Source organism: Oxyura jamaicensis, chromosome 1 (assembly GCF_011077185.1).
Source record: "Oxyura jamaicensis isolate SHBP4307 breed ruddy duck chromosome 1, BPBGC_Ojam_1.0, whole genome shotgun sequence".
In the NCBI taxonomy this organism is placed as follows: Eukaryota; Metazoa; Chordata; class Aves; order Anseriformes; family Anatidae; genus Oxyura; species Oxyura jamaicensis.
Genome location: NC_048893.1, coordinates 173,389,302 through 173,402,182, shown reverse-complemented (window position 1 = coordinate 173,402,182; position 12,881 = coordinate 173,389,302). Strand labels below are relative to the sequence as shown.

At 37.7% G+C, this 12,881-nt stretch overlaps 1 protein-coding gene across 6 annotated transcripts in view; it reads right to left on the bottom strand.

Moving 5' to 3' along the window:
- DGKH (diacylglycerol kinase eta) overlaps positions 1 to 12,881 on the bottom strand; it is a 175,537-nt gene that overhangs the window by 20,225 nt on the left and 142,431 nt on the right. For all 6 annotated transcript variants that reach the window (XM_035322150.1, XM_035322158.1, XM_035322162.1 and 3 more), the window contains 6 exons: positions 11,833 to 11,940; positions 8,560 to 8,673; positions 8,136 to 8,270; positions 6,992 to 7,158; positions 5,705 to 5,810; positions 4,087 to 4,179 (listed from right to left, as the gene is read on the bottom strand). In XM_035322150.1, the coding sequence (XP_035178041.1) occupies positions 4,087 to 4,179; positions 5,705 to 5,810; positions 6,992 to 7,158; positions 8,136 to 8,270; positions 8,560 to 8,673; positions 11,833 to 11,940 (723 nt within the window). The remainder of the gene's footprint in view (positions 1 to 4,086; positions 4,180 to 5,704; positions 5,811 to 6,991; positions 7,159 to 8,135; positions 8,271 to 8,559; positions 8,674 to 11,832; positions 11,941 to 12,881) is intronic.

The following is a 12,881-nucleotide window of genomic DNA, read 5'->3' as shown; positions in this document are numbered from 1 at the left end:
ACAATTTTTCTTGTGTTTTCATTTTTAAAAATTATTTATGAAGTCTTGTATTTTTATATAAATGACTGAAGCTCTCTCTCAATAAGCACTTATCTAATTGCTTGATTCTCAAAGGGAAATGTTTTGCTTAGGGCCAAGAAACTCTCACTCAATGGTGAGAAAGTTTATGCATTAGAAATATTACTAAAAAAAAAGGAAAAAAGGAAAAAAGGAAAAAAATAAAAACAACCTACAGTGCAATTCTGGTAAAGGAGTCATCAAATTTAGGGTAAATTCTCCTGCTAGAACATCTAGAAAAAGCTTCTTATATCCAAGTTGAAAATTAACACTACAAATTAAATGTTTAAGATAAAGGATTTTTCAGTTTCTTCCCAAATTAATTTTTTCATATGATGGTATTTGATTTCAGTGAGCTCAGATCCTTTCATTCAACTGAAATGAATGTTTTACTTATCCCTTAGTATATTGTAAAATAGTGCTCTGTTCCAAATTGGAAATGCTTTTAAAAAAGTAAAAAGCGAAACGGTGCATTCATCTACCTGGAGTTCTTTAAAGTCTTTGACCTGGTCCCAATATGACATCCTTTTCTCTAAATTGGTGAGATATGGATTTGAAGGGTGGACAAGGAATAGGCTGAATGGCTGTAGTCAGAGTTGCAGTCAACAGCTCAATGCCCAGGTGGAGGCCAGTGATGAGTGGTGTCCCTCAGGGGGCTGTCTTAGGACTGGTTCTGTTTAGTATCTTTATCACATGGGTGACAGGCAGACAATGTTAAGCAGACAATGACAGGACAAGGGGGAATGGTTTTAAACTAAAAGAGGGGAGATTTAGATTAGATGTTAGGAGGAAAGTCTTCACTCAGAGGGTGGTGAAGAACTGGCACAGGTTGTCCAGAGAAGTTGTGGATGCTCCACCCCTGGAATTGTTTAAGGCCAAGTTCGATAAGACTGTGGGTAACCTGATGTAGTGGGTGGTATCCCCACCATGGCAGAGGGGTTGGAACTAGATGATCTTTAAGGTCCCTTCCAACTTAAGCCATTCTAATGATTTGGTAAATTTCTGCATGAAACATAACTACATTTTTTTTTTTTATTTATTTCCAAACCGTATTCCAGCCATAACAATCTGTGAGATTCCACAAATCAGCTTTGTTGTCCCATCTTTTCATTTAACTAAAATTAACTAAAATTCACCCTTTTCACCCAGCTGATACTGTCATATGAAATTGGTTAACTTTATCTTATAGGAGGTGGCAAGAATCACAGTCTCCTTGCAAATGCATTTAGATTTCTTGTCTCCTTGTAATGGAAATACTCAGAGCTCGTAAACAGCAACCAGAGAAAAAGCTTACCAAATAGCATATGCAAGGGAGGCATCAGCTGACAGCTACAGGGAGCTTTGATCACAGATGAGAGGATGGGGGATTATTGAAGAAAAAAAAAAAAAAAAGATATTAAAGAAAGAATGTCTAGCTTTGTCAGGGGAGAAAGACTGGAGAACAGTGTATGATAGAACAGCAGAAGAAAGATCAAGCAACACCTTACACTTTTACACTTCATCTGTTTCTAATCAAAGTGAGGAACCAAGATACATGTAGCTTATAAAATATGTGCCAATAAGGCTACAACGGTGCCTTGTTAGTGTAACTGGAATACTATTCTGAGTAAGAAAAGTAAGAATGCTGTCAAATGAGTGTAATGGACATTTCTGGAAGATACCTAGGTAACTTCCAAACAACTTTTTATTAAAAAATATCTTTGATGTAGACCCATGAAGACATATGCATAGACCATAATGAGAAACAGAAATAAAATATGCAAAAATCAGACACAGACAAATGAATCAAATTAAGTTTAGGAGTTTGAACATGGATCAGCTCAACAACACTATGAGAGGTAATGTTTCAGTTGGAAAGTTTCCATAATAATATTATTCCTAGATTGCCTTGATAAATTACACTAGTCCTAGTATTGCATCAGCAACTTAAGCTTTTTCCTCTGATTCCTCTTCCCAAACTATTTTAAAAACTAAACAGTTTTCTCTATTGATTCCTCATTCAATCTCAAATGGGGAATTAGTAATAGCTATCTGGAGGAAAAAAAAAAAAAAAAAAAAAGAGAGAGAGAGAGAGAGAAACACCAGTAGATATTTTTCCCATGTCTTGAACAAAATCAGCTAATGAATATTCTTCCCTTTTAAAACTTCATAAAATAGATCATATGAGCCTAATCTTTAACTATTTTATGAAATGGGGAGGTGCTCTTGACTCTCTAAACAGACAAGAGACCTTGCAGAGGGATCTAGGTAGATTGGAACATTGAACAATTATCAACGGCATCAAGTTCAGCAAAGTAGGGTGACAGTTGGACCAGATGATCTTGGAGGTCTTTTCGAACCCTAATGATTTAATGATTGGAAAATGTGAGATTCCGCACCTGGGACAAACTAATGCTGGACATCGGTACAGAATGGGAGATGAGTGGCTAGAAAGAAGCTGTGCAGAAAGGGAGCTGGGGTTGCTGGTTGACAGTTGGCTTAACATGAGCCAGCGGTGTGCCCTGGCAAACCAGGAGGGCTAAACCAGCCAAAAGAAGTGAGTGATTATCCCACAGTAATTAACATTGGCATAGCCTCACCTTCAATATTGTGTGCAGTTCTTGGCTACACAATATAAAAAGGGTGTTAGGGTCCGTGAATGTCCAAAGGAGGGCAACAAAGCTGGTAAAAGGACTGGAAGCACGACCTGTGAGGAGAGGCTGAGGACACCTGGGTGTCTAGTCTGGATAAAAAAAAGGATAAGAGGCAACCTTGTTGCTCCCTACAACTTCCTGGGGAGGGGGGATGGAGAGGGAGGTGCCAAGCTCTTCTCTCCAGTAACCAAGGATAGGATGCGTGGGAACAGCACAAAGCAGCACCAGGGGAGATTTGGACTGGATATTAGGAAACATTTATTTATTGTGAGGGTGGTCAGACATTGGAACAGGCTTCCTAGAGAGGCAGTTAATGTCCCATGCCTGCCAGTGTTCAAGAACCATTTGGATAATGCCCTTAATAACTAACATGCTTTAAATCTCGGTTAGCCCTGAAGTGGCCAGGCAGTTGAACTTCATGATCTTTGTAGGTCCCTTCCAATTAACCTATTCTATTCTATTTCTAGAACTTCAGTGGTTATTAGCCTTTAGGCCATATACTAACTCTTGCTACTGGAGAATGGACTTGGACAATTTTTTACATGTAAAAAACGTATCCGAACCTGCCCCAATATGTTTCACACCTGATCTCAGACAAATTGGTATATTCTTACTGACATCCATTTTTAATTACAACATTCAAATCAACAGTAAGGTACCAGTACATCTGTTTCTGAATCCGAAGAAAATATATCTGTTCCTACTGAGTAATCTTGTTACTGTAAAACTGGACCAGCATAGAAAACCTGACATCTTTCTTCTCTTCACAATTTCAGATAAATGAATTTTCTAATTATATATCCAGCTACAGCAATTCTTAAGCAGACGTCTTCATTTTGGGGACAGAAACACTCGCCAAAGGAGATGAAGCAAAGTCTTAAGTACCATTAGTGGTCTCTTGAACACTTACCAGTTAAAGGTTATAAAACAATTCCTGCTAGGTATTAGAACAAGGGTGAGATTTACTTGACCAGATTAGCTCTGTAGCTGTCACCCCCAGTTCTATTTAAATTCTGAAGATGGCCCATAATAGAACTCCAGAAGTTTTCTTAAATGCTAAACCTCCAGAAGATGATATATCTTTTTCTAAGATAAGCCTCCAAGACATCTGGAGGTGAATCAGCCTCAACAGATGTATTTATTTTTCTCCATTGACTATTGAAAAAAGCAGCCCAGGTAATGACTTTTAGATATGTCAAGTGAGGGAAGATGGACACCAACCTAGGACAAGAATTTGTAACTCATTCTGCTTCCAGACACAAATGCAGTGTACTATTTTCCATCTGGCCTTACAGAGATGTTTATAGCATATCTTAAATTCTGTGTTAGTATTCTAAATCAAAGAACAGATCACATCAAGTATGAGGGAATAAAATAACATATTTTGTCACCTTACCAAAGGAACTCTTCCTACTAGCAGGGACTCAGTTTCATTATGTAAGGCCTTCACATTGACGGCTATCTCCATGGCAGTGTTTCTGGTAAGGCTCTGGGGAATAAGAAGCACAAAAATTATTTGATGGGATGATAGTTGGTCTGAGAATAAGCACTTGGGCTTACAGCATATACTGTGTATTCTACTCGGAGAAATACATCAATTTAGCTCTACATTGACAACTTCTTCAGCACTGAGAATACAAAAAAGAAAAATATATTATTTATTTACTGTCTTTTCCCCAACTTTATTAAATATGACCTTATACAATCCTGAAGGCCCAGTGACAAGACATCTGTGAAAAGAATCCATGACTTTTATGGATGGCATAATAGGCAACTGAGAAGTTGTGGGCCTTTTTTAACAGAACATTGTTACAAATCATTCACCTTAATCTTGGCAGAAGTAAACTGCTAGTCATATTTTAAGGAGCACAGGTTAACTAACATATTTACCATGGGTAAGCTTAGGTCAGTTAAAATTATATAGATAGACTCTATCTAATTAATCATCTTTGGGTCCAACCCCTGAAAACACACAGATTGCCTAGTGCAAAGAGAGACTGTTTCCTTTCTCTCCCCTCTGTATTCTCTGCATAATGTTTGGACAACAATTATGTGTGAAAATTTCTATGAAAACATTCACGAGTATTGACCTGTGTGTAGTAATATCATTTATTGAGCCTTCATCATGCCTCTACTCTGTGTCTGGAGATATGCCTACACTGTTGTAAGTTGCAAGTAGATGTCATCTTACTTTGGCTATTGTTTTTGCTATTTGCTGACACGAGTTCGATTTACTTGTGCTCAGAACTACAAGAGTACACCATCTTGCTTGACTAATACAAACTGCTGCATCTTTTCAGGATGAACACCCCTGGCTGTGGATTTCCACTGCAGACATTCTTGACTGCTTCCAAAAGGCAACAGACATACTTTCACCATGCCCCTCACCCAATCTTCCTTTTGGTTACTCCCACACCACAACAAAACTCAGATGTTCCCCATATTCAGTTATCAATGTCCCTTTCCAACACCCAGTAATCACAAAAGGGAACATCAACAGGGGAGGACAATGATGAATGCAGGAACTACCTCATCTGTTTTCTCAGATATCATATTGATCTAAGATCAGGAAGGGACTTTTCTCCCTTTTCTGTAGGAAGACAGTTTTTCTAACTCATATTCCCAGTATTATTAAGAAATTCCAGAATCTTTGAGCATTATCTCTCCCAAATTTATCAGCTTTGGGGTGTTTCCTTAGGCATGTAAAGAGCTAAGACTTCCTGCTGCAGTGCAGACTAGCACCTTCAGAATTTGAAGTAGCTTTCCCTTTATTTTCACCTAGTGACAAAAAAGGGGAGTAGATACAGCGTCCAATCATGTGTTAAGCAATTTCATTTTAAACTTGAGAATATGTATCTATATCTAGCTGTCTTTTTTATAAAAACTTCAAGAATTATCACTCAGCTTGTTGCAATATGGGAGCAGGCAGAAAAACAGAGATCCTGTGTCACAACATTATGCTCACAGATATTATAATGTATTTACTTATACATAAATGTCTGTTCTTCCTTTACCTCAGGAAACCGTGGGTTGGCTTTATTTAATGCATGTGAACATGCATTAACAGCATGAGCAAGCTCTTGCTCCAAGAGGCCATGTATTTTTGCTGCTTCACAGATTCTACAAAAATAGGAAAAAGAGAAAAATATTTCTTACATCCTATAAAGAGCAATTCTTAAGAGTACGCAATATTATGTGAGAAAGTATAAAAAGTTCACAAAACAGGTAAGAAATATAGTCCTTTATAAAAACAAGTTCTTAAATAAGCATCACTTCAAGCAACACAGAATCTCATATAAATGATATCTATAATACAGAAGATTTATTCTGCTATGAAATAGAGATGCATTTATCCGTCTTAGAACACAAATGCTATGCAAGACTTGGACCAAAAAATGTGGGGCTATTAACTCAAATAAAACATAAAGGAAAACTCTCACATATTAAGATAACTCATCAGAAATTATCTTAAAAAATATTAAATGTATTCCACAAACAAAAAGCTTAAGAACTCCTTTAGACATTACATTAAAATTGGCTGCAATCATTGCAGATTATTTGAAGTTCAGCATAATTACAACCTCAGGACTATCTGTTTAACAGTAAAGAAGTTTTTAAGCTGTCTTGGCTAAATTTCCCTTCAGGTAAACTATAATCTAAATCATCTTTCTGTGTCTACTTAAGTCACCAGCACAATACAAAAAGTATTGAAGAACTACAAATATGTAGTTCTTTGATTCCTTTTTTATATTATCAGTGCTACTAAACAAGGACTCCAAGAATTACTTCTGATTACTTTTCTCTTATCAAGACAGGCTGAGAGAGCTTGGGGTGTTCAGCCTGAAGAAAAGAGGGCTCTGGGGAGACCTCACAGTGGCCTTTCAGTACTTCAAGGGGGCTTGTAAAAAAAGATGGAGAACATCTTTTTCCTCAGGCAGACAATGATAGGACAAGGAGGAATAGCCTTAAGCTACAAGAAGGAAGATTTAAATCAGCTGTTAGGAGGAAATTCTTTACTCAGAGGGTGGTGAGGCCCTGGCACGGGCTGCCCAGAGAAGCTGTGGATGCCCCATCCCTGGAGGTGTTCAAGGCCAGGCTGGATGGGGCTTTGGGCAACCTGGTGTGGTGGGAGGTGTCCCTGCCCACGGCAGGGGGCTGGAATTAGATGGTCTTTAAGGTCCCTTCCAACCTAAGCCATTCTATGATTCTGTGAAAATACACACTACTAAATCTATGTATGCACTTGTATGAATAATTCAGTCTTCGTGTATAGGTTTACAAACTTATTAATTCTATTGTACCTGGTAATAAGTTCTTCTGCAGCTTGTGAACAAAGCTGTATCTGAGTGACTTCTTCTTCTGTAGCCAACTCAACAGCCTGTTGAGGGTACAAGGGAGATCGAATGACAGGTTTGCAGGAATCATACTTCTGTTTGTCTTCCCAAGACTTCAGGGTGTTTTCAAAGGCCTGATCAAAATGAATTATGCAGTCAGTTCACAGCACTTGTGGTATTTTTGTTGATATAGTAAAAGCTTATGGAATGACACAAAATTTTATATAGGTAGTACTAGCTCTCTAAATAATGAAGTGACATTTATTTGTTTAAAACTTAGTATAGAGAATAATCTGATTCTCTATAAAACAGAGAAGATAATAATTCAGTTCTGAATGATTTCTCCCTCCCTCTTATTCTTAACAAATATGTCTTCCAAAATTGTAAGAATACAAAGGCAATAACAATGCGAGCATATTTTGCAAGTATAGTAGGATCCAAATCTGAGAGTAATAGAAAGTTCAAACCTAAAGAAATGGCAGAAAAAATGTTAACAAACTTAATAAAATACAATTCCACACTAGATTCAACATCCAGCTAGTGGACAGAGAACTGAGAGACAATAAAGCCTTTTGCATGGTAATCCTGGACAAGCATGAACTCTCTAGTGGCTTTGTGACTAGAGTCTGCTTGTCTCTTCTTTCCGAGATTGTCATGTGGAAGATGGAGAATTAGTAGGACAGAGAGATGAGAGAAATCTGCACAAATTATGCTGAAAAATAGACTTTATAGAACTTCACTATTTCTGCAACTTGATAAAATTTCCAGTATATGATTGTGTATACATTTAGTGCCTCAAAGGAAAAAAAATAAAAATAAAAATAAAAATAAAAATTGAGCATTCTTCCTCTTAGGATATATTAAATAAGAACATGGGAATAGCACTAATGTAACGGAAAAAAGCTAGTAAAGAGATGTGTCACTTATACAAAAGAACACTTCTCTATCCAGCTCATTACAGAAATTAGATAACTGCAAGTAATTATTTAAGTAATAAAAATAGTTATAAAACATTTCTGTAAGCATTATTTTTTCCTATTATAACTAAATCAAATCACTACAGAAAACAATTTCAGCAAAGGTATCTTATAACATGCTTTCTTCAACATACTCTGTCTCGTGTTAGCATCTGAGCTCTGTTTTTATGTACAATTTTAATAACTCCTGGGGGCTGGATCCATGCCTCTCCATCAACTTGCACTGGAACCCCTTCATCACCAAGTATGGTGATCTTCACTGACCGACACTGGAAAAGAACAAACATATTATTTTACAGAGCAATAAATATTAATCAAACTGACGGACCACCTGAAATATGTTGATTACTAGGAGCTGTGGCTTCCCTCCAGATTTGCCTCAAGGGTGAAGCACTTTTATACTTCATCCATCATTTAAGACAATTTGTTACCCGTTAACATTAAAACAATGTCAGTGCTTTATTAATGTATAGGGCAATGGTCATCTAGAGTACCACCATTCTCCAGCATCCCAAACAGATGCCAACTATGTCATGTGCTTTCCATCAAGAAACAGACCTGAGCTATCCGGTGGTGCTGCAGTTTGATAACTCTTGAAACTGCCATCTGCATGCTGCCAAATACTGCCACAACTTCTAAGATTTTATCATCAAAAGATGGGGCCCCAAATATCTGAAAGAAAAATAAAATATTTCATTTCCATGGTACATTTGTTGCTTAGAGTGCATGACCAATGAAGCACAAATTCAGCCTTCTTTTCTGTAGGTTCATTGCAGATTCAGTTTCAACATTTAAATGCATCTAAATGCTTTAGAATAACTACATTGTCCCTATAAACATTATAGGAATGAAATACCACAGACAGCAGGCAAATGCTATGTTAAAACAGCATGACAACAGCATTTCAAATATCTGAATGACAAGGCATATATACAAAAGATGGCATGTTCCCACATGCAGACTAAGAAATGCTTTTCAATGCAAAATGAAAGGCCAGTTTAAACCTCCACTTGGTTAAGAAGAGGTTCTTGAAGTTAAGAGGAGCAGTGGTGCTTTTTTCTCAGAAGTGCTTATGTTTCTATAATTCTCTGGAAACCAACATCTGATCCACTCTTAGCTTTGATAAATGGTGCTTTAATACTGAGGATAATCTTGCTTAAAGTGTAATTATCTGCCATAAACCTTAGGAAAAAAAAAAAAAAAAGTCTAAAAAAAGTCCTTATCCAGCCAATACTGTGAATTCCCATGAGCTCACAAAGCTACACCAAGTTAAGTGTGTGCCATTGCCATCTGGTGTCCTGGAGGAGAAAGGAGAACTCAGCCATACTGGGGGGAAGTCTTAGGCTGGAGTGCAGTTGGTTCAAGGGACCCAGAAGACACCGTAAGCCCTATGGTCACTTGAAGCTTGATCACTTTATAGTGGTAGAGAATAGGGAGCAGCAAGGGAGAAAAGTCAGCAGGAGGTATCACTCCAGTATGATTACAATGGGTAAATAATGGGTAAATTTCTCTGAGTGGTACTCAAACAACCTCACTTGGTGAAGTAAGCTACATTGTACACCAGAGAACAGATGAGAAAATCCTGGAAAGGAGCCCAAAAGACACAACTGCCCCCTGAGAATGGAGGTGCCTCCTTCCTGGAGGTGGAGAATAAGACGGTGAAGATCCAGGCCTGCATAGTCCAGCTAGTGGCTGCGGTGATGGCTTAGTGAGGAAGAGGACTGGAAATGGGGAGGAACTTTGGTCCTTGCTGCCCCGCACAAGCCAATGGGAGACTTCACCCCAGTGCAGTGAGTGTGGCTTTGACCTGGAGACTGAGGAAGTCATCTCAGGGAAAGGGCTGCACAGCACAGTTGCCATAGTTTGCCCTCTGTTGCTGTAGATTGCCACAGTTGCAGCACTTGCCCTCAGAGCATCCCAGGATTGCATAGGTAAGTCTTGAATAAATCAGTGTCAAAGAATGAAAATGCAATTTTACTAGGCCTAGTGTGTTCTGAACCAAAAGTTTTCACTGATGGATTTTTTTCATTTACCATGGGTAAGTGAACTGCTTGAAAAGATCTGAAACAGAATTTCTGGTTTTCCAAGGTAAAAAGGTATGGACAGTCCCTGATCCAGCTTTAATAAGTGACATCTACAGGACTATCTCAGCAGGGGTTAAGAAAAGTAGTTCCAAGACTTCATTTATTTTGTGCTTCCATTCTAGAAAAAGAATGGAATAAACCACAGCCTAATCTACTGTGTCTCTCCACAAGTAAAACATATCTGCACTGAAAAACAACCATGTATATATATAATTGTTTTTTCAAATGAAGCCAAACAACTCTCTACAGATCAATGCTCAAGAAACAATTCCCTCCTTTCCTGTTGCATCTCACCACAGGTCATGTTTCCAACTTGTCTTCTGGACAAGAAAACAACATGTTTAAAGAAGCCCTGCTCAACTCACTATGCAGCTGCCCTCTTTGACTCACCAATTTCAGAAATACTTGCAGCCATCAAGGCAACATCTTTCTTTAGTCCAGATAAGCAAAAGTGATAGCATTTCAGACCACCACCATCTCTGACCATTGGTCACTCAAGATTGCAGTAAAGCAGTGACTTATGTTCCTAACTTTGTCCAGAGCAACCATGTCACTTTTCTGGCACCTCTGATCACCAGATGACTAAAAATATCAATAAAACTGCTCCAAGACATACACATTTGCTGTATGCCAGTATGACAGCTAGGACAGATCTTCTCTCTCAGTCAGGCGGCCCAGGGAGAAAAATAAACTCCCGAACAGGAGCTGAGCAGACGTTAGAGACGCTTTCAAGCTATGAATGTGAACATGGAGAATATCAAAACATTAGACACCTCAGCCAAATATAAACATAACTGTCATTCTCCAACGTATACCAAAAATAAATAAATAAAAAGGATATTGAAACATGTTGAAATAGTTGTTGTGACTTTAAAATATGTATAAAAACTGAGCATAGTAAGTCACAAGAAAGCAAAAGCATTTTGGTGAAAAAAGTCCTGGACTGTTGCAATTAAAACCACAATCTAATTGGTGAGTACAGTTTTAGGTGAGTCAGACCTCACAGTAAATCAGGATATTCAGAACTGGGGTAGTCTGCAAGCAATTACAATGGTTGTACTGTGCATGAAGTAGATGACATGAAACAGTCTTAGTGCTGCTGTAAGACATTCAGGCATCTGTGTAGTGCAACATTTCTTAGACGATTTGAGGAAGAAGGTAGAAAAAGATATTGTTACAAAATTTTTAAGAAGCTCATTGAAAATAACTTTTAAAAAACAGATTACTATCCCCACTAAATTACGAGTCATTAAATTTTCTCAATGACCATCCCTTAGTCCAAAGCTGTTTGTAGAAGAGGAGGAAAATTCAAGTATAAACTGTGTGAGTGATTATCCTTGTGCATCTTCCTTATTATTAGAATATAACAGAGGAATCTATGCTTTGAGAAACTCTGTTTTGCAAACTGTTGCAAATAATATGTAGGGAAACCAGTAATTTCTTTAAAATTATTTTCTAACTATATTATTTCATAGAGATGCTTTTTTTTTAATCACTAAACCTGATTTAGAACATTTTGCTGGAATGTAAAGGACATGACAGAAGACAATAGACACTACAAAACCATGGTATATATTTTCCATTAAAAAAAAAAATCAAATACAAGACAATACAGTTTAAACCCAAGCAACCTCCCTGAATAAGAGTTGTTATCCAGACTGTACTATTAAAATTAAACAAGAACAGCAGTTCATGGTATTTATTGTAGGTTTTGCCCAGAAGGTTATTTCTCTTCAGTGTTACTCACATCATCTTCCTTGGTTCCACCCCAGAAATTAGTCCCACCAGCATAACTGGGAATGTTTAGCACAGCTATGCCCTGCAGACTTGGAAGGGGGATGTATTGTCCGTCACACTGTAATGGATAAAAGCTCATTCAGTATATAAATAATGTGATAAAAGTAGTCAGCTGTTTTTAATACATGAAGCCTCAACAGAGCTGGCAGGGGAGGACAGAGTCATTAATAGGTTAACACAAGCCTATTCCACCCACACTGCAAAGCAGCTCTAATACAAACTTTTCCTCCCTAATCTCAGCACCAATTTTTGCAGCGATGACAAAACATGAGTATCTACAGGAGAGGTGTTCCATGACTCTTCCAAGAAGCATTTTCACATCCCTACCTGTGAAATTTCTCATGCACTTAAACCATGCTCTCCCTTATCAAGGATTAGAAATCTTTTAGCAATGAAAAAAGCTCATTCCCTGGGTGTACACATTAAGCCAGCAATGTTCATTGATGTTACGAAAAGCTTGATTTGCCCATCCTGTTTCTGCATTCCCAAAGTTGCAATACACTTGTTATTTAGGTAAGCCTATTAAGTGGAAAAAAAATAAATAAAAAAATAAAAAAAATCCCACCACAAAATACAAGAATGTTTCTATCATTGCCACAAGCATACTTAAATATGAGTGTTGTTAGTATTTGTATAGTTGGCTTCCTGTGGAAATAATTCATTCTCTTTCCAAAAGTGCAAAGGCAAATCTAGGACTCACTATTATGTTACTTTGGCTGTAGCTAAAATCTGGGAGGTTTTTGCATGTAAGAGGTTGGTTCTCTTTATCCTCCAAAAACCATAAACAAGTGCTACTCAACACAACCATGGAATCATGTTAGTCCGGTCAAGTTTATCTTAATTATCACCAGAGCAAATTTACAGTGAAATCGGTCTTGACTTAAAGTGGTACAACTGCACAGGTGAGCTCAATAATATCAAACCATTTAACTGAGAGTCAAAAGTACAGTCCTGCATCAGGGCCACAATGTGTATTTGAAGCAAGTAGGACATGTAAGG